The sequence below is a fragment of the Dysidea avara genome, chromosome 5, assembly GCF_963678975.1.
Source record: "Dysidea avara chromosome 5, odDysAvar1.4, whole genome shotgun sequence".
Lineage (NCBI taxonomy): Eukaryota > Metazoa > Porifera > Demospongiae > Dictyoceratida > Dysideidae > Dysidea > Dysidea avara.
Genome location: NC_089276.1, coordinates 30,925,092 through 30,946,867, shown reverse-complemented (window position 1 = coordinate 30,946,867; position 21,776 = coordinate 30,925,092). Strand labels below are relative to the sequence as shown.

Sequence of the window (21,776 nt, the reverse complement as noted above, 5' to 3'; positions counted from 1 at the left end):
AAGACATGCATGTATGGTTGTAAACATGAGGATGATGCCCGTAAAGCATACAGTGAAGTGATGAGTAGTCAACACAGATCTTTCTCGGTAACCAAATCTGGCCTGGTTTTGGACATGTCACGTCATGTCCCTGCAACTTCCGTTGATTCTACAGAATTGGTCAATACAAACTCAAATGGTGCCGACCCACACTACAGTGATGATAATGATCCGTCTCAAAACACCAACTTTGGGGACACAGGCACTATTGATTCTGGAGTAGAACTATGGTGCTACTGTAAGCAAGATAAAAACTTAGATTATTTGATTGGATGTGACAATAACTGCTGTCCAATACAGTGGTTTCACTTGTCGTGTAAACACGACAATGGAAGAAGTTCCTGACGGAGACTGGTTTTGTCCAGTCCAGACTGTCTCCAAAGCATGCAACATTTCAAACCAAGTGGTTGTATGATTTAAACATAATTTTACGATAATTATTAGGGACCCGCCTATTATGCTGGCATAATTATGAGCATAATAGGTGTCTGAAAGCATTGAGCATAATGCTACCATGCATAATAGGTAGAATATTTGTGTAATAGTATGAATTCTTGCTTATTAAAATGGCTATCACAGAAAGATCGATATACTCTAATAGAACAGTCAGTAACTCTAATAGAACAATCACATAGCTGACTGTTCTATTAGAGTATATCGATCTTTTCTGTGATATGCATTTTGACAAGTAAGTTTGTGCTTCAGTTACTTATTTTTTATCCATAAACTGGAAATTATTAGTAGAGTATGAGAACTGAGGCATAAATAATTGGGCATAATTTGAGCATAATAGGTAAGTACTGAGCATAAATTTAAGCATAATAGGTAAATTTTTGAGCAGTGCAGCATAGCATAATAGGTAAAATTATGAGCATAATCGGCGGGTCCCTATGTATAGGCACCAGCCTATTATGCTTTTAATTTTGCCTATTATGCTATGCTGCAGTGCTCAAAAAATTTTCCTATTTAATATGCTCATAATTATGCTCAAACTTTTGCTACAGTTCCCATGTTTTGTTACTTTCTAATGAATACTGATAAACTTTGGTTTATGAACAACTGAAATGTACTCGTTGTGCATTAAGAATTTGGCTACATTGTAAACTATAATAACAGTCATGTCAAATAACTACTTAATGCCATATGAGTGGCATCAACTGTTCTGTTATTGTAGGTCAATCTTTTTCTATGGCATGCATTTTTGCTTACAGTATGACAATTATTCTGCCTATTATGCTAGCATTATGCTTGATGCTTTCAGGCACCTATTATGCTCAAAATTATGCCAGCATAATTGGCTGGTGCCTAATTATGTAATTATTTAACATGATTAATGAGCACTAGTTAAATGACACAACAGATTCACAATGATTACATAATGCACAGCATATAGTTACAATTTTATCTATGGTGGAAATGTTTTCTTCCTTATCACTCATGTTTATGGGCAATGTTGACTGTAGGATTGTATACTTTTGTTGCACCAAACCTATCACACGTTCAACATGTATCCTTACATGTGCTAACTGTCAGGTAGTGTCGATTTCTAGTTTGCTTAATTGTTGTTTTTTTCCTCCTGTGAATGCAGTTATCTTCACTTCAGCACAATACATGCCAACACTATTCTGTATGGTAAAACCACGGTCAGCCAAGATGACATCACCAGGTAAAAGGTTTTTATGAGACCACTGGATTCTGTTAAATGAACATCTGATCTGATATATCAGGTCACATATAATCTTATAACAACATACGTAGTTCTCTCCACTTCAAAGATAAAACCGGTCATGGCCAGACTTGTATACCTTAGGCTGTTTGATTCACAAGTCTACTTATAAGGTTGCATAACACCAAAGGCTCCTTCTAAAATCTCACAGTTGCAATTACACGTAGCACAACACAAAAATTGTATCTTTTGACAAGTAGCTAGTTTATAATCACAATCCAAATCTCAACATTTTTTCTGTGCATTATTGCATACTAGATAGTAGATCAAGCAACTTAACAAAATTTCTTTTTTGTAGCAATTTATTGGAGCAATTTATTGAAAGTATTTTTGGCTACTCTAAAGACAATTTTGGGCTTGATTCTACCTAGCTAACCAAAGCAGCCAAGGAAGTGACTGAAAAAACTATTTTTTACAACTAGCCCAAACCTGAGATGGGGGGGGGGGGGGGGGGAGGTAGTAGTTTTATACAAAACTTTTCTTTGTGTTTGAATTACTTACATTTTGTGTTCTATATTGTCACAAAATGTCAGTGAAGGGAACGACTGAAGGGATTTCAGAGGGTATGAGAGAGAGCATATTTACCTAGTTGAAACACAATTGTGGCAAGATTCAATCTGGAAGCAATTTGAGATGACCTGGAACTAGGAAATAGCAAACAAACTTACAGTGATGTACAAGCCAATTCTTTAGATCAAAATATTGATTTTTAAAGCAATTATTTTATATTAATAGCTAGTGGACTGTGAAAATGAACATAACTCTAAGTTGCAATTTTAGTGGAACAAAAGTGGAAAATTTTTGAAAATGGCAATCTCAAGACTGTATCTTGAGGTACTTTTAGTCAAATCCTGTAAACATGCACAGCACATGTATGTAATTTTTGACTTTATTCTTTTCTGTGGTGTAGCTTGCTATTTAGTCTGACTTTTACAACTAGCCAAATCACCATTTACAACTAGCCAAAAGTCATTTACAACTAGCTTTTTGGCCACAACTAGCTCCTTTTTTTAGCCCCTGAGCCAAGGTACCATGAAGGGATTGTGTAGCTGGTTTCTGGTCATACATTTGTGAGAAAGTACAAATCTCCATGATCCCTAATATACAGTTACTACCATACTATATTATAATAAATATACAGAACGTTCAAAACTCTAAGATTACTAGGGACTCAGCAATGATATTCTGCAATGTGGTAATTATACTAATTGTTCATCTTAGAGACTCAATATGCCATGAATGTGTTTTCACAGTGTACTGGTGTTAGAATATTGAGAGACACAACTATTATTAATACCACAATGGGTAATTCTGTCATCATAAAAATGATTGGTATTGGCATCATTGTAGCAATTTTTCTTGGAGTTCCGCACCCTTTTTTCACAGCTTAGCTGTTTTGGTAAGGATAGTTACAACAGTATGTTAATTATGTAGGCTTCAGGACTTTTATGGTCTACTTAATGACCAGGGACAGATCTAGGGGGGTTTCTGAGGTTTACACAAACTGGTCAAGTGTATTCAGGTAATCAAAATTATATTTTACAGTGATTTGCAATGGTACAAAAGTTCAGATCGAAATACTCTAATAGAGCAGTCAACCACTCTAATAGAACAGCCACGTTTTGTAGTAGCTAGCTAGCTACTTTATTTATCTGTGCCAACACATTAAAAAATAGCCTTAAATCTTATAACAGTGTTAAAATCTGAAACTCTTCCTGGGGCATGCCCCAAAACCCCCATAACAACATCCATGTCTGTTGTATACTTCAAATGTCAAATTTTCTCGGTCCCTTAACTCTTTAGTCAGCACCTGATACTGTACCAGAAGCAAGCACAATTAAGCAGCCTACATATACCTAACATAATTCTATTTTTAAACTGTCAATATTGCTACCAGATTCAATTTCAAATTACACAATTTTCTGGAAAATCTTTCCCCCATACCCCCTAGATTTAAATTTGCATAGAGCAAAAGTTTGGAAACCAGTCACCAAAATTCCTGGGGATCAATGTGATGATGCAATCTCCCAAATTTTGATACAATCCATGACCTATCCATACCATGAATCAGAACAAAATGCAAAATATATGGAGCCATGCTAGTAAAATGTAGCTGTCAATAATGCTGTCTCATTATGGGGATGACGTTAAGCGTCTAGTGTCTTATTAATAAATTCATGAAATAGCTACATGTTTGGAACTTGACTATTATCACAATGGTCTTGTGGCCATTTTAAATGAAGTGGTCTTAATAAATAGTGAAGTCATTAGCATGCTATCTTTGGAAACTAGCTACATACTATGTAGTCTAGATCTTGTACAGAGATGGTGGTCCTTAAGAGCTGGTAACTAAACAAGTGTTTTACACGTATATGAAGTTTCAACTACAGTATGTATTTCCATTTTACATACATAAACCAGTTTCCATTTCCGATTTCTATTGCCAATTTCCCAAATGAACTAAAAGTGTTATATGTATGGATACATGTATAACCTATTTACCACAGCAGTGTATCAATTAGGTACACCAGACTATTATTAGAAATATGTACAATCATATTAACTATGCTCAATGACATCTATGCATGCAATACTGTATATAGCCAAGATAATTATTTTGGTTAGCCCACCAGAATTGTATTACACAATGTAAGGAATGCATTAAGTGCACTGACATAAGACTTTGTAACCAAAATGTGCCAAACTCAGTTCAGTACTAAAGTGGTGATAAATAAAGCCTTCCGCTTAGGGAAGAAAGGTGCAAAACCCAGATTACTGAAGATTAGTCTATCCTCTGATACTGAAAAGACAACTATCCTTAAAAATAGCATGAAGTTGAGAAGCTTCGATGCATCACCTGTTTACAAGAGTATTTTTATAACACCAGATCTCACCCCCAAAGAACAAGAGCACAACAAACAACTTAGAGCAGAACTGAGAGAATGCAACAGAGGGGGCCGAACTTTCCAGATAAAAAAAAACGGGAAGATAGTGCGGAGGAAGCAATAGCTACCTGCCGCACTGATAATAACAATACCCCACCCCCTTCAACAACTTATACAGTTACAAATAATTCCCCACCACAAAATTCAACTGAAAATTCTCTTAAATTACTGTCCTTAAATACTCAGAGCATCATGGCCAAAAAAGCCTGCTTTGACAACTTACTACATGAACACAATCCCGACATTATTACAACATTTGAAACCTGGCTTAAACCTGAAGTCTTGTCAAGTGAGTTTTTATCAACAGACTATAACATCTTCAGAAGGGATAGGCCAGATGGATATGGTGGTGTTTTGATTGCCTGCCGTAACTCACTGAATTGTCATCATCTGAATATAAATTTTGATACAGAAGCTATTGCTTGTCAACTCACCCTTACTAATCAACAGACTCTAATTGTATGTGCCTTCTACAGACCGCCAAATAGACAGCCAGACAGCGTAACAAACCTATTTCACTTTTTCAAAAGTATTGTTGATCGCTACCCTACTTCACCTCTTTGGATTGCTGGAGACCTCAATTTACCAAACATCAACTGGGACACTAATCATATCAGTAACTTCACGTACCCTTCTTGTTTATGTGATACTATTATTGCTTTTGTTGAAGAATATGGGTTTACGCAAACAGTCAACTCTGCTACCAGAGGAAACAATATTCTCGATGTATTTTTTACTAACAGATCATCTCTAGTCAAATCCTGTCACACTGTTCCTGGAATTAGTGACCATGAAGCAGTTGTCATACAATCATTAATCTCTTTTGCTCCTCAGCAACATAGCCCAAGAACCATCTACATCTGGCACAAGGCCAATATGCCATCTATTAGATCCACTATAGAATAATTTAGCTCCAATTTTTTCACCAGATACTCTACATCTATCTCAATTAATACCTTGTGGGAAGAATTTAAATTTCTGTGTTGTATATGTTTATCATATATACCTACAAAGCTTTCCAACACTGGAAATAAGAAACCATGGATTAATTCTCACATCAAACGTCTTTCACGTAAAAAGCAATGCCTATACAACCTAGTAAAATCATCCAGCTGTCCAATTAAATGGCAAACATATAGAAATTTCAAAAAGACAGTCCAGCAAGAAAGCCGTAGAGCATATCACAGATACATATCATCCCTCACTGATAAAAATGGTGCAAGAACCAAGCGATTGTGGTCCTATATTAAAAGACAACGGAAGGACAACTTTGGTGTTGCCTCCTTAAGACATAACGACAACATATATAACGACAACCACAACTACTGAACAATTATTTTATCTCAGTTTTTACACCTCATTCATCAGAAACTCCTCCAACTATCTCTGACTTATCTTTTCCTGCTATTGCCACCATTTCTGTAGATGCCAACAGAGTTCTCAACTTACTAAATGAGTTAGATATCTCTAAAGCACCTGGACCTGACAAAATTCCTGCCCATTTCCTGAAGTTGTGTAGCACTGAAATAGCTCCCATTTTGACACTTATATTTCAAGCATCCATCCATCAATCCAGAGTCCCACCTGATTGGAAGCAAGCCAATATTGTCCCAGTATTCAAAAAGGGAGACCGTACCCTCTGCAGCAACTATAGACCCGTATCATTAACATGCATGTGCTCCAAGATTTTAGAACATATAATATATTTGCACATTTTCTCCCACCTTTCCCAACACAACATCTTGTGTGATGAGCAACATGGCTTTTGCCATGGTCGATCTTGTGAGACACAACTTCTACTTACTATCAATGACTTTGCCGATTCCTTAAACAACAATGGACAAACTGATGTAATTCTTTTAGATTTCTCTAAGGCCTTTGATAAGGTATCACACCAACATCTCTACCATAAACTACATCATCATGGTATCCGGGGCAACACTTTGGAATGGTTGAAAGATTTTCTTACTGGAAGATGACAACAGGTATTAGTTAATGGTGAGCAAAGTGACGTAACTCAAGTGACATCAGGAGTTCCACAAGGAACCGTTCTTGCTCCGTTATTGTTCTTATGTTTCATAAATGATTTACCAAAAAACATACTATCGACAGTAAGATTATATGCAGATGACGTCATTCTGTACACCCCTATTAACTCAAAGAAGACTGTTACCAACTTCAGAAAGATCTAACTATTTTGGAAAGATGGGCAAATAAATGGAAAATGACATTTAATGTTAAGAAATGTGAATTCATCAGAATAACATACAAGAAAAAGCCTATAGTTTACCATTACACTTTGTATGACACTGTTGTGCAGGAGGTGACGCACACCAAGTACCTAGGTCTTACTGTTGACTCGAAGCTATCCTGGTCTGAACACATTAGACAAATAACTAACAAAGCTAACAGTATCAAAGGATTTTTACAACGTAACCTTCATAGCTGCCCAATCTCGGTCAAAGTGAGTTGTTACAAGTCACTTATTAAACCAATCCTAGAGTATGCCTGTGTGGTCTGGGACCCTTATACACAAAAGGACATCTTAGCTATTGAATCAGTTCAAAGACGGTGTGCAAGGTTTGTGTACAATAATCATTCTTCATATGCAAGTGTCACAAATATGTTGCAAAATTTGAATTGGCCACCTCTGGCTCACTGTAGAAACCAGCTGAATGCGATCACAATGTTTAAGATCATGCACCAATTAATAGATATACCAACTGATACCATACTCATACCAGCTCCATCTAACTACTCTCTACAAGGTCATTCAATGAGGCTGTTACAGCCAAACAAAAGAGTAAACTCATACCTTAACTCATTCTTCCCTTCAAGTATAAAGATTTGGAATAATTTACCCAACGACCTCATCACCTGTTCAAGTTTAGACCAATTTAAAGCAAGGCTAGCTGAACATCAATTAATCACATAATTAATTTTGCTTATTTATTATCTGTGCTTGTATATACTCTTTGTAAGAGGTTTTACACAGTAAACAATAATAATAATAATAATTACAACATCATCCATTTTACATGTAATGTAAAATGGATACATTTAGCTGCTAAATCAGTCTTTGAATTTCTTGCATTTATATTATTTTTTAATGCCCATTTAAAATTGTATTCCATTATAAATACTCCATTAGGTAAATGTTCTATTAGGGCAGTTTGACTGCTCTATTAGAATACATCTGACTGCTCTACTAGAGTATCTCAATCTTTTTAAAGACATACCCTGATTCTCCCTCAATTCACTTTTGAGGAATCATTGTAAGTTTCCTATTACACAGTCCGCCCAGCCCTGTTCTCATTTATTCCATATACGTATTTGTGCTGTTACATGTGCTTAATTGTATAAGTCGCATGTTAATTATACATATTATACAAAGGTCTTTTATTTTGTATAGGTTTGGCTATAGATATAAATACCTATTGAGTAAATTTGACAAAAACAAATTATTTTTAGTAGTCAATGAAAAGCATATACCTGTAGGTATTCTATGTTGCATATATAGATATTAAGGATTTATTCTGAAGAACTTGAGCTATCTGTTTTAACCAGCTTGTCTGTTTTCTCCAGTGCATCTGTTGGAGCTATCTGATCAGGTAAATTGGTAGTAGTAGTAGTAGTGGCAGAAGCATGAATCATAGTGGCAGTGATAGTAGCATTACTGCTTGCCATGGGCTGTTGTTTTGCATCAGGAATTTTCTAAACAAAAATGATAACATGTGTACTAAATTTACATTGTACAAGTATAATGAACAGCAATCATCATAATAAAAAGTGATAAAACAAGCAAGATCACTTAATATACAATTATTTTAATCCCTACTGCAGAAAGTTATTATACAGAGCACCTAAACATGCACTTCTCCATCCAACAATTACTATTATGTAATATAGCCATTTAGCTGCTAGTTATACAGCATTAGATATGTACAACTTAGAACAATAACGGAAATACTTCTGCAAACTTCTTATTTAAGAGACATTTCCACACACGTGAACTTATCATGTACAAGTTGTTTGGCCTCATCTACACGCAACAACATGTTTGAATGCAGCACTGCCACATGTGTAATCACTGTAATGCACATAGTACTGTATAGCTTAGTGCTGTAACATTAAAATATGCATAAATGCCAGCGTGAAACATTGTTGTACTACAATTAATAGCTACCCAGTTGCTCATACTTCATGTGTGCTGTGTTCTTTCACTGTAGGTCATGGCTAGAATAACCTATGCGTGCCAGCCCTAACCACCACTGAATAGATTGTACCATGGGTAGGGCATGTGCACAGATTTTACGATGTACAGTACAACTGTAACACTAGAAATGGTGCCTCATGGATCTGTGCAATTAATCTCAGTTCAAGTGATGACTGCCAACTCATCTTAAAGACCCATAGACCAGCAAATAAAGTCTATTGTATGTGTTAAAATATTCAAATATAATCAATTAGCATATTATGTAACTACTACATAGAGTGCTGGCTGGCAAGGCTTTTAATAATGGTGGAGATTGTATAATGTTTGAATGCAGTGTGTTCAATTAGAAGTCCAGAGCTTGAATTCACTTCTTGAGATCCGGATCATTACCTATGTGATGATCATGCCAGTGGATTACCCCTACAGTAAAAAGCATACATAGTTTAATGTATGAAATGGTTTAGCTAAGTAGACTTATAATATGTAATTTGGTCATTGGACAACCCATCACTGCTGTAACTATACAGCTCACCAGCCTATAGATGCGTGTTGCATTCTTGCATATATGAGTGTATACACTTTAGCTACACATTTTTAATTTCATATGCATGGATTTTTGGAGTATACGTGTATTGTATTGTGTTTAGCATCAAGTGTTGTTGCACCAAACATGTGTGAAGTTATATTTGAGTGGCGCTGTACAGTAAACATTGATTTTGTAAAAGGCTTGTCGAAGACAATGTTGATATGCTGGTTTAACAGTTTCCATATGCATATAGCTGTAGCTATAACAAAAAAAAACTGGTATATTATTTAGAAATGAAGTAGGGATCTAAACAATAAAAGCTAGTGAGACAAGAGATGAATAATGGTACAGTGGAACCTGTGTTACAGAGTCACCTGGATTAAGTGGTCACCTTTGCATAACGGCCATGGTCACGGGGTCCCAAATATTTTCCCATACCAATGTATGTATTGTGGTCTGCATTAAGTGGTCACCTGTCTAACACGTATAACAACCAACCAAGAATTCGTCTATGAATCACTGTATACATAACTAACTTTCTCCTTCGTATAGCGGTCACTACCTTTTATGGTGGTTTGTTAAGCAAATTGCCTGTCACCACAGCACCATTTCAATCAATACGCAATTATCACACTTCCTGCCTTTCAATGAATACTATTTAATCTATCACACTTCATTGCTTAAACGTAATCAATAGCTATAACCAACATTCATAACAAGCTCACCTTGTCCTTTCTGTACTAAAATATTACTGCATTGTAGTTGGTGCGAGCCTCTTAATAATAATAATTACTCATGTATAATGGTCATAGCCACTAAAATGCTGCTGACCACCTCATGCAGGTTTTCTCTATAACAGCCACCTGTATATAAAGGCCAGATAATCTGGTCCCAAGGTGACCATTATAGACAGGTTTCACTGTACTACACCATAGCTGTGGGAAAATCCCTACTATGGCATAACTGTTATGATACGCCAATGTAGGGATTTTCCCACAGAGCTACGTTGTAATACATACTATCTTTTCCTTGTGCTGTATAGCCTCTCAACACACCCCCTCATGCTTTATTTTCTGTACGTATGTGTGGTGGTACTTTAACTATAACATACAGTAAAACATGGTATAAACAATTATTATACACTTTTACTCACATCCATTGCTTTGTCAGCAACATTGGCAAGTTTAGTGGCAGTTTGACTGCTTTTCTTCAATAATTTACACTTTTCTTTTAAGTGCTTTCTGCAACAAAAAAAATGATATATAATTATTATTGCAAACTGTTGGATACCTGTCTATTTCTAGTTTATCTATTTCAGTTTCTCTTTTTTGAAGCTCACTATGCAATTCGGTAATCTCATCATCTTTTCTTTTTAATTCTTCAGCATTTTGTGGCTGCTCAGATTGGTGAAACTCATCTGAATTTGTTTCTAAGTGTTTCTCCAGTTCTTGAATTTTATTATCCTTTTCACTTAGAGTTTTTTGTAGGTCTTCCATTTCAGTATTTTTACTTTGAAGCGCCTCTTGTTTTTCTTTTTGTAGATTTAATGTTTCAGTACCTTTCATCTTCAATAAATCATTTAACAGTACTATCTGTCTATCCCTAGCATTTTTTGCTTGCTCAAATTCTTTAGTGTAGCTAAAAGTAAACACAAACATTTCAATATACAAGGGATGAGCACATCATATACCACTGATTACATATAAAAAGAAAACTTTTGTGATTTGCATATCCTGTGTAATAAGGAGCATAACCACAGTGGTGGATCCAAGGGGGGCACACCCCTTCCCAAAAAAAGCAAAATTTTAAACAAGATTGAGATACTCTCACCTGTTACACTTAATACACAGTTACTTAGTATTAGCATCTGCAGCACTATCCCATGGGCACATTTAGCCAGCTAGGAATTTTGCAGATTGATCCTGTGTATGCCGTTCTACATGACAACTGAAGTACTTATGACCCTACAACTCTTGATCAACACAGACCATGCACTTAGAAAGAAAGCATAATTTACAATTATTGTATTATTTACAGATTTGTGCATAAACTGCTCTACATCAAATTTTCAGTCCTGAAACATATAAAATACCTAGCTTCTGGGGAGCTGTGCCCCCTGATCCTCTGCTCCATAGGCATGCTGGTGCACCCCCCTTGCCAAACCGCACTTGAAACCATGTTGTATACATCCATACAAAAAGCCTGGCAAAATGATGTTAATAATAATAATAATAATGGCATTATTATGTATTTATCAGCACATACAAATTGTCAATTTTTCAAACTTAGGTAAAAGTAATGCCATGTTATAAATAAGGATAAGGCACCATATATCTTCTACATGTTTTAGTTAACGGAGATTATGTTTTGCTCATCAGACGCTTTGCTATACAAAATGAAAAAGATTGTCCTGTCTTCCACTAAAGTAGCATTGTGCTTTAACATAGTTTAACATACACAAAAAAGCCATACACTGTACCATTAGCACAGTATAAACGAATGTTATATTAAAGTAGTTGACTGTTCTATTAGAGCATTTCGATTTTCTTAGCAGTTTTACCACTGAAATATAATTTTGACCCCCCGTTGTTAATTCCTAGAAGGAGATTACCTCTTGCTTTTTTCATATTTGTGACCCAGTCTGAGAAAACCGGTCTTATCGCCCATGCCAGCAGATTCGATTTTTCACCCAGGACACAAAGCTACATGAATAAACTATCTAATTCCACAATTAAAATCAGTTAGACTTGAGTGGTCTGGTTTTGCTGGCTGCTTTTCCCAAGCCCAGTGGCAATCGCGATCCGTACGTGTGGTGTGGGGCCTTAATGGAGCTCTGGTCAGCCTGGGGATGACTGTATGTGGCTGTACAGCTCTGTGGTGTTGAATAAGTACCTCTGCTGTGAATTTCCTTTCATTTTAGCCAGTTTTGAGACCCGAATGGCCCAAAACTTGGCCTAATTCATCCATTGGCCTTCCTTTCCAATTTTTGAACACCATCTTGCCCACCTTCCAGGGCCCCCACCTCCCACCCAATTTGCAACTTGCCTGATACAGTCAACCCCGGTTTAAAAACTATCTAAAATGGCGGGAAACTTAGTTGTTGGCTACTTGAACAGTGGATGCTCTGGAAGGTAAGGAATTGGTATAAAACGTGTGAAAATGTGGTACACATAGCTTCAACCATTGGCAAGCTACAACACACTATATACTTAAGACCGGCATTTCTCGATATTTTTAAATAGGCGATAAGCCCGGTTTTCCCAGACTGGGCCACATTTTCATTGCCTACGTATGCTTAAAATGCAATTGCACCTACATAATGTATACTGTAGCTTCTACTAGCTTATTAACAAGCACATTGTAAAAGTTTGGAGAGGGGTGTTTCAGCACCCAATGCGTTCTCCTAAATTTGCCTTTGTACTGAATGATCCAGATCATTAACTTTAGTCTGAGTTCAGTCTTATTACAAGTACACAAAAAAATTGGAATTTTCAACTAGAGTAGGGACCAAAGCACATCGATAAAAGTACTGAAACAAGCTGGAGTAGTGCACGATATTAAATCACAGTAAAACAATAAGAAGTGATATATCCCTACTGTGCATTTTGTGTACTTGTTTGTTAACTTTTTTTGCAAATAATTATTATGACTGGTGAACCCACGCATACCGCATCTGAAATGGCGCCATGCACCCCAGCTATATCAATTATCATCTGAAAAGTGAAGTATCCACTATGCTTCGTTATTGGCTATGTTCAACTTGTTACACAGCAGTATTAATCAAGAACTGTTCGAAAAGCACCTCTTCAATCAAAATAGCCACTATGAAAGTATGGACGATTTCGGTTATGAAGGAAAGCCATCATGTGCTACCATCAAATCGACACTTTTCACTGTCAGCAAAGATGAAAGGGACACAAAGAAGGACACCATGAAGAATGTATTGTACGTACTGCAGTATGCCAAAAGGCACCTCTCGAGCTGAAGCGTGTTGAACAGTGAAAAAATCAAGCCCGTAGCCTTAGCCGTTATCAAGTTACGCTTGTCTGAAGGAATCAGTCAGTCAGGCAGTCAGTAGAAAATTCTGTTAAACCATTTTTTTTAAATTCTGCAGCAACTTGGTGAAAGCATTTCTGGTCGATCTCAAGACTTGTTTGGGCTTAGTTTTACCTAACCAATACTGCTTCATCGTCATCTGGGAAAATTGAGGTTGGTTTTTGGGTGATGTTATTTTGTGGGCCACACCTACTCCTTTGTGGTCTCTACTATGCAGTACTATTGTACTGTATGATAAACACTCAATTGACAACAATAATTGTTGAATAATTATTGTTGACATAATACTACGTAAAGTTTCGGATACTAAACTTACTTTTTCTCATTTTTTTCATGGTGCTTTATTTTAACATCCATCCAAGTTATCTGGCATTCTTTGTCCTTTACCTCATTCCTTAAACTTTCCACTTCAGTCTTCATTTTATCCTCTTTGCTATTTTGCCTATTATAGATAGAAAACGTTACATACATGAATCCTCAGAAATCTGAATACGGTTGTGATTATGACAAAAGTGCCACATATGTAGCTATACTGAGTCTACTTGGCCTCATTTATTTATACACAGAGTTATGTACAATTACTTTGATAGAACACACATGACCCTCATTAAAATACTTTTATATTAATCTTGGGTGTACAGATAATTATAATGCTAAGGAATAGTTATGATTATGGTAGCAAAATTATTGCTACCAGAATTAATACAAGATACTTGCACCAGCTTTCCTTAGTCAAGTGAAAGCTTTGAATGAACAGTCAGAAAACAGCATTTTTATAACCAATGCATTTTACTGTGACTATCAATATAGTGACTCACTCTCTTTGAATTTCTTTATTTTGCTTTACCATTTTATCTAATTCTGTTTGTAAACGCTCTGCTTCATTTTTCCAAGTAAGCTCTTCTTTCAGTTTTTCTGTGTTAGCATTACTCCTAATAATGTAAATGTATGTTTTACATATTACATAAACATATACATACACACATACATACATACATACATACATACATACATACACACACACACACACACATACACACACACACACACACATACATACATACATACATACATACATACATACATACATACATACATACATACATACATACATACATACATACATACATACATACATACATACATACATACATACATACATACGTAAATACACACATACATACACATGTAAACATATGCGCTTGTGACTGGATCTGTAAAAATACAGCCAACATAACGATGAATCTTTATTCTGAATAGTCAAGTATATGCTTTGGTGAAGTCCCATAGCCAGTTTAATATGCTGAGAAGTTTTGGAGTTACAGCCCTACAAAGCAGCAACAGCAGAGAAAATGACTTGTACAACTACTATAGGAAACAAATTACACACTTAATAAAAAATAATTATAATGATGAAAAATGTAATTATAATCCATTGCTGGTTGTGCTTTTCAACTTTCAAAGCAAAAGACAAAGACGTAGATGAAATAACAGAGAAAGATCAACCGCACACTATTTCTTTGATGTAACATAAACAAACACTCATATCTTATGTTTCTGATGGTCTACGCAATGAAACAAAGATTGTTAATTCCTAGTGCAAGCAATTAAAAATATTGCTAATTAAAGGGCGTGGTACCCAGTTCGCAGTGAGTATTCATCCCAAATGAAAAGGGATGCATACTCACTAGCAAACTGGATGCCATGCCCTTTAATTAGTTTGCTTTCACTCTGTGAGACAACGTTCCATTTGAGCAGTACGTGCTGTAAGAACTGTAATTATTAGCTGTCTGCACAAAAATAGCCAAGCTGTGAAAAAATCGTGGGTGAAAAAATTTGTGAAATCAGGTGGCGGCCAACAAATAGCTGCAATGATGTTAATGCTAATAAATTCTAACAGTGCACACAGCCATTGTTAAACTTATCATTAACATCATTGTAGCCATTTATTGGCTGCCACCTTTCATTTCACAACTTTTTTTCAGCCAGGCATTTTAAGGCCACACCTTTTTTTTACAGCTTGGATTTTTTTGTGTGGATATCACTTCTTTTTGTAATTATAAGCTCCAAAGCCAGCCTATGGTTGGCCTTGATAATTCCTTTAAACTTTTTTTCGCTTTATTACAGGAATCATTGAAGACTGCATGGCAATAAGAAGAACTAAAATAAGACAAATTCTGAAGGATCTATATATTCCAATGAGAGCTGGGCAGATTTGACTAAAATTAGGAGAAGGAGATGACCTACCCTGGGGAAGCTTGACAGCAGAAATGGTCAATTATACCATTCAAGCACTGTGGAGCTACGAATATACAAATTTTTAAAATTATTCTTGGGGTTACCAGCACCTCTTGCCACCACCCCTAACACTTAAAGATGTTAAAAGTGCTAGACAAATACTACGATCAAATTTCACTCAATGAGCTGGAGACATCTGACCCTCAGCTAGTGCAAAGGTCAAGTGCTCCTAGTGAAAGTGGACAGCCCTGATGTGATCTAGCTCCTCTCAAACACATAATAGCAGAGCGTAACCACCGAACTATATGACAAATTCTTCTGAAGAGAGACAAGGAAAGCAAGCAAGTCTTCTGTAAAATACAGCAGCAGCAGCATGACCCATATCACCCCTTAATGTTGAAAATACAAGTGGGGTAAAGGAATCCATCTCAATTTCCCTAATACGTTGTTCATACTCAGTTCTGTTGTTTCACGTTCAAAATGTCGAGAAAGTGATACTTGTACCACAATATGAAGGTGCATTCGGATTAAATACTTGCACATCAAAAAAGCCTTCTGCTGTTTACCTCCCCTGTATCCTGAAGCAGAAAACGTCTACACAAGCTCCTCCCCATAATTAGCCATTGCATATTGAAGGCCCACCTGTAAGTCTAGGCTGCAACTTGAACGGATACGTGAAAACAGTGTTTTCTGGTTCTGTAAAATGAGTATGTCGCCTGCCCACACTGGCTGTACTAGGCCACACGACAGGCTATTTTCAAAATTTTTGTAGTATTCTAATAGAACACACATTTTTATTCTGAACACTTCAATACAATGCATATAGAATGCTCTAGATATATTATCATTCTAGTGTAGTAAACCAGGACTTTCATTTATTATAAGGTACAAATTGAGTGAGGAGAGCAACTGACAGCAGTGGCAGAGTAGTAAAGGGCTTGGATATAGAGGTGTGAAGGCCCCTGATTCGAATCTTGGAGAATTGTTTTGACTTTTTGCACACTTTTTTGATTATCAGTGACTGTTCTATTAGGGTATCTTGATTGCGCTTTTCTTCACGTGTTTGGTGTTGCTTTATAACTCTTTAGCTAATACTCTCAGTACTTTCAAAAGGTTTGCACTACAATGGTAGCTTCATGTACAGACCAATTTTCAAGTTATCGCATGAGTTATTGCAATTTTTCTAAAGTGTGAGAAAAGAATATTTACGTAAGAAGATTAAGAAGAAAAATGTGAAGAACTTAAGACAAACTTTGAAGGCGCATATCTCAGTGGTGGCTAGGCGGATTCAGCTCAAATTTGGAATAGCAGGTGCCCTACCCTGAGGGAGTTTCCACAGTGAAACTGGCATTATTGAGCTACAAATACGTGAAAATAGCATTTTCTTGGTTCCTGTAAAATACACACTTGTATGTCGCACGTCCACACTAGCTGTACTTGGCCGCATGACTCACTATTGTGTGTCCTGACTCCTGATGTGCATGCATACATTATGTATACAGTGTAAACTCATTTGGTAGCCACCTCATTAATAAGGATAATGGCCAGGTCCAGAAAGTCCAACTTCCATACTGTTCCATTGATTTAATTTTCAATAATTCCACCTCATGTTGCAGGACCAAACTGGTAAAAAAAACAACTCAATATTCCCTCAATAAAGGGGCCAGCTGAGTAGTAAGCCAAGGTATCACTGCAAAGTTGCTGCTCCTAAGTACCTAATTTAGTTGCCAAAAGTTGTGCCTATAATTCTGGCAATCTATTTCATTCCTTGACCAGCCATTATGATGCTGGAATGTATATTCCTACCTTTCACTGTAATAAAACTCATAGTGTATTTATGCCAACCATAAATTGCTATTACAGGTGTTGATTTGTTGAAAATATTGATAATAAACCCACTTTGTTTAATGGCCACATTAATGAGTTTTCCAGTAATAGGGCCACCTCACCAATATGGCCACTTATTGAGGGTCACATAGGTGGCCCTACTAATGAGGTTTCACTACACAAATATTCAGACTTTGCATCTGGCCAGAGGTACGTATTGGTAACTTTACTTTTCAACTTCTGCCCTGTGATCCTCCTGCATTTGTTTAAGTAGTTCATCTTTAGCATTCATCTGTTCCTTTAAATCTTCCTGCATTTGTTTAATTAGTGCATCTCTGGTAGCAACCTGTACTCTTAAGTCTTGTTCCCTAATACATAAACAATACAAACTATGTAAAATTTATATAGTAACAAGTATGAGGAATACGAATTTTTAAGTTCAAAATCGATTAGGGATCATAGTAAAAGTAGGGAAACAAGGGAGGTCGCCTACACCTGCAGATATAGTGGCAGACATATTGTTAATCCCTACTTCAGCCTATACCCATGACTGAATTAGGGATTAAATGTCCACTAGTATATCTTCAGGTGTAGGTGACCACCCTTGTTTCCCTACTTTTTCTATGATCCCTATTCACAGCGAAGCCTCTCAGAATACAGACTAACAGAACAAACTCTATCAGACTGCCCAGCTACTATTGTTGATACAACTAATGTTATACGTATTCATGCTTTGAAAACATTAACTCTGGTTAATTCACTGGTGAACAGCACAAGCTGCCATCACATGATTACTGTTATACGGATACGGAGCACACCCTGACTAGCCACACAATCTCCTTTCTTGCTAAATAACTTCAAAATTATGCACCACAGACCATCAAAATTTGGCATAGGCATTGGGTAAGCGTTACTCTATACTGGTATACTTAATTTTTGTAATTCAGGCTTGGCATTGATAGCCAATGTTGCAGTCCACAGGTGTGTGTTTTCTCTACTTTCCATATGTTATCAGTAATAAGGAAAGCATACAAATTTTTGAGAAATGGTTGGAACCGAAGTGGCTTAGTGTGCGAGGTTGTTCATTGGCCCTGTTATTTAAAAAAATTGGCTAGAGTTGTACAGGCATAAAATAAAGGCGTGATATTTCACAAAACTTTGTATGCCTCATAGGCTATCATAACAGCCTTTTAGGCATTGTACACTAGTGAAGTTTTGGACCACCCTAAAACAGCTCATTAAGTGCATGGGTTAAAACAAATTGACTTGATCAGTTCAGTGCCACATTAAGCAAACCACTTTCAACAACATATTACATACAGAAGTATCGTCTACACTGTTTATAGCTTGACTCTGTTGTTTTTCTCACAGATTCTCTCAACAAAGCCTCAAAGCTGCTCTTCAGTTTCATTCGTGTATGTAGGGAACACACCCCTTACAACTCAAAGGGATAGGCCATTCCTGGTAGTCTACGAGGCCTGTACAGTTGTTTTTCATTTGTTATTGTTAATGCCTGTACACCCAAAGGGAAGGCAATTTGCAAGTCTGAGGGGAGTTGCCACACCCGTATTTCAGACCACCAAAAAGAAACCGCCTCAGTGCAAGTGTACGTGTGTGAAAGTTTAATACAGACTTCATGTAGCATTTTGTACATGCTGGCTGCTTTTACCATATCTTAATGGTTTTCCTCATGCGGGTATGTAAGGACACATATATATGTACGCACACATACACACAAACACTTTTATGAAAACCATTTCAACAAACACTGTGAAAAAAGTGGGATATAATATGGTATTTCCAGTGGCTTATTGAATACAAATAAGCCTTAATATAAATCCTGTGTTATACTCATCTTATATTTTAGTATAATCCACACTATACTATTGCATATATGGTTTCAGTTTGTTTACCACATTACCTAAAATAGCTTATATCTAATATAATGCCCACACTATACCATCACATATGTGGTTTCAGTATGTTTAACACATTAACTAAAGCCTTACATGAGATTGTTAGTATACTACAGGTTATACCAAGCTTTTTTGTATTCAATAAGCCACTGGAAATACCATCTTATATCCCTCATTTTTCACAGTGAAAGTGGACGCACGCCTGGTTTAAAAACTAAGGGAGATAAGTAAGGTTACATATACATACAAATTTGTGGTTTTTGTTTTTAAAAGTTGTCACTCTTTCTTCTGTTAATGACAAAACACAACTGGGTAGCTGAGATCTATAGGCTAGGCATCTGAACACACAGTTTTCCAACCAGTTACTTATATAAATTTGCATAGCCAGTTACACAACCGACAAGATATACATATGTGCAGAACAGATAGAGATATTAATCATGTTTGGTAGGTGGTGAAATATCATTTCTATTCTTGATATGAACACTGTACATGTACGTATGTACAATTGAGTCTTACACTTCTTTGTTTTTCTTCATCAGCTCATCAAGTACTGCTTTTGTATCCTCTCTCTAGAATACCAACAGTATATGATTTATTAAGCAGCACAATTTCTAATGTTTGATCACATGAATTAATAAAATCCAAATAATCAACAAAAAGTGTAGCTACACATTAGGATGGGTGAAATGATTCCTAAAGTAATGATACAATACAGTTCAAAGTTAATATGAATACTCATTACTCAACACCAAAAGGGTACAGGTACTTCACACAATCAGTTAGTAAAATTTCAAAATGGTAAGTGTATTCCATTTTGAACATAACATTGTATTTTTAGATTGTTAAGCTACGTATCTAAAGTACTCTCGTGCTTATGACTAGTAACATGACTTGTGTTGTATACTGAGATACCTTCATTTCAGCAGATTGTAACTGTATTGTATCAATACTTTGCAAGAAAATATTGAATATCAAATCAAATCAAAAATCCTAGTATCACTATCCCTAGCTACACATGTACTTGTAATAGTTATGCCATGGGTACGAGGGATTTGCCTGATAGCCATGTAATTAATAATATACATACTTGGGTGTGCTCACTTACTAGGTGAAAAGACAGTATGTCCACCCCATTAGTTTTATACACAGGTATCAAACAGTACGGTATGTAGTACTGTTTAATAAGGGATTGCCCTAATTATGAACAGTGCCCACCAAAATACCAAAAACCACCCTATCAGTAACAATAAGTATATGTACTTTTACAGAAGTGACTTAGTGTATCAAAGTTGTACATAGCATTAAAGCCACAAAAAGCATATGTATGTGACCTGCTGAGTAAAAACCCGTCCATTTTGTCACATTCCTTGAGTTGCATTTTATTGCTTCTTTGTTATCTATAGTAGCAAAGGAGTGGACAGCCAAAGTTACTCAGCCTTTTGTAATGGACTAGACAGTTGGAACAGGAATAAACTCGATTTATACAGTAACAATAAATTACAGGCACTTATCGTTTAATCGATCTTAACTCATGACTGAAAAAAGGTATGAAGACAGGGTTAGGTTAGACAACATTAATACCTCAATATGGTTTTGTTGGATGAAGAAGAAGATAAGCAGCCTGATTGAAGATAAAAGAAAAGGCAAGGCGCAGAGGCCTACACTCATCAAAACCCCAAAAGGTACATCCCATTGGTGAGTTTGCTATTGTGGCATAAAATAGTGGCCGTGTGCTACTTCATTTGGCCTCTAGCCTTGCAATTGTGGTCATGCAGTGAGGCAGTGAGACTAAAATTCGAGTTTGGCAATTTTTTAAAACTCTGTAAGTGTTTTGTTATATTTAATGTTGTATTATAGTATTACGTACCACTCTGCGTGGGCAGTTCAAAGGCACCGCCAGTGCCATAATTTGTATATTGCACTGCTGCAGACCGCAGCAAGTGCATTATAACTTATAACGCACTGGTTGCGGTTTTTTAGACCACAACGAGTGCATTATAAGTTATAATGCACCAACCGCAGTGCAATATACAGATATTGCACTGGCTGCAGTTTTGTGCAGCATAGCACAAGTGCCGGTGGCGAAGACCACTACGACACCTCACCTAATAGGTGGAAAAACACTTCACAGATCACTCGAATTCTTTTATAGCCTGACATGTAAAGGTCGATTGTGGGCCATAACGTCACCAATACGTATAATGTTTACAAGCAGCCAATAGCGATCGAAAAATCCAACACGGGTGGCCACAACTCTAGTCTACATATATATATAAACGTACTT

General features: G+C 36.4%; 1 protein-coding gene across 4 annotated transcripts; it reads right to left on the bottom strand.

The window, feature by feature from the left end:
• Window positions 1–1,601: 1,601 nt before the first annotated feature.
• Window positions 1,602–20,057, bottom strand: LOC136256013 (ELKS/Rab6-interacting/CAST family member 1-like). Of its 4 annotated transcripts, none has more exons than XM_066048923.1 (8): window positions 20,009–20,057; window positions 17,804–17,941; window positions 14,327–14,440; window positions 13,825–13,950; window positions 10,743–11,090; window positions 10,606–10,693; window positions 8,203–8,424; window positions 1,602–1,734 (listed from the first exon to the last, which is right to left on the bottom strand). In XM_066048923.1, exons 1-7 carry the CDS (start codon window positions 20,026–20,028, stop codon window positions 8,242–8,244), a joined length of 1,017 nt encoding a protein of 338 aa, XP_065904995.1. In that variant the 5' UTR covers window positions 20,029–20,057; the 3' UTR covers window positions 1,602–1,734; window positions 8,203–8,241. The 4 variants fall into 4 exon arrangements, with proteins under 4 accessions (XP_065904995.1, XP_065904993.1, XP_065904994.1 ...); XM_066048922.1 differs by lacking the exon at window positions 1,602–1,734 and adding an exon at window positions 8,084–8,144; XM_066048921.1 differs by lacking the exon at window positions 1,602–1,734 and having other exon boundaries at window positions 8,070–8,424.
• Between the last annotated feature and the right edge of the window lie 1,719 nt (window positions 20,058–21,776).

Excerpts from the sequence above, each read along its gene's own strand:
- LOC136256013 (XM_066048923.1), bottom strand. The coding sequence starts at position 20,028 with ATGAAGAAAAACAAAGAAGT. Across the intron at positions 14,441-17,803 it reads CACAGGGCAGAAGTTGAAAA|GAGTAATGCTAACACAGAAA; the intron begins GTAAAGTTACCA and ends TTACATTATTAG. Across the intron at positions 10,694-10,742 it reads GATAAACTAGAAATAGACAG|AAAGCACTTAAAAGAAAAGT; the intron begins GTATCCAACAGT and ends TTTTTGTTGCAG.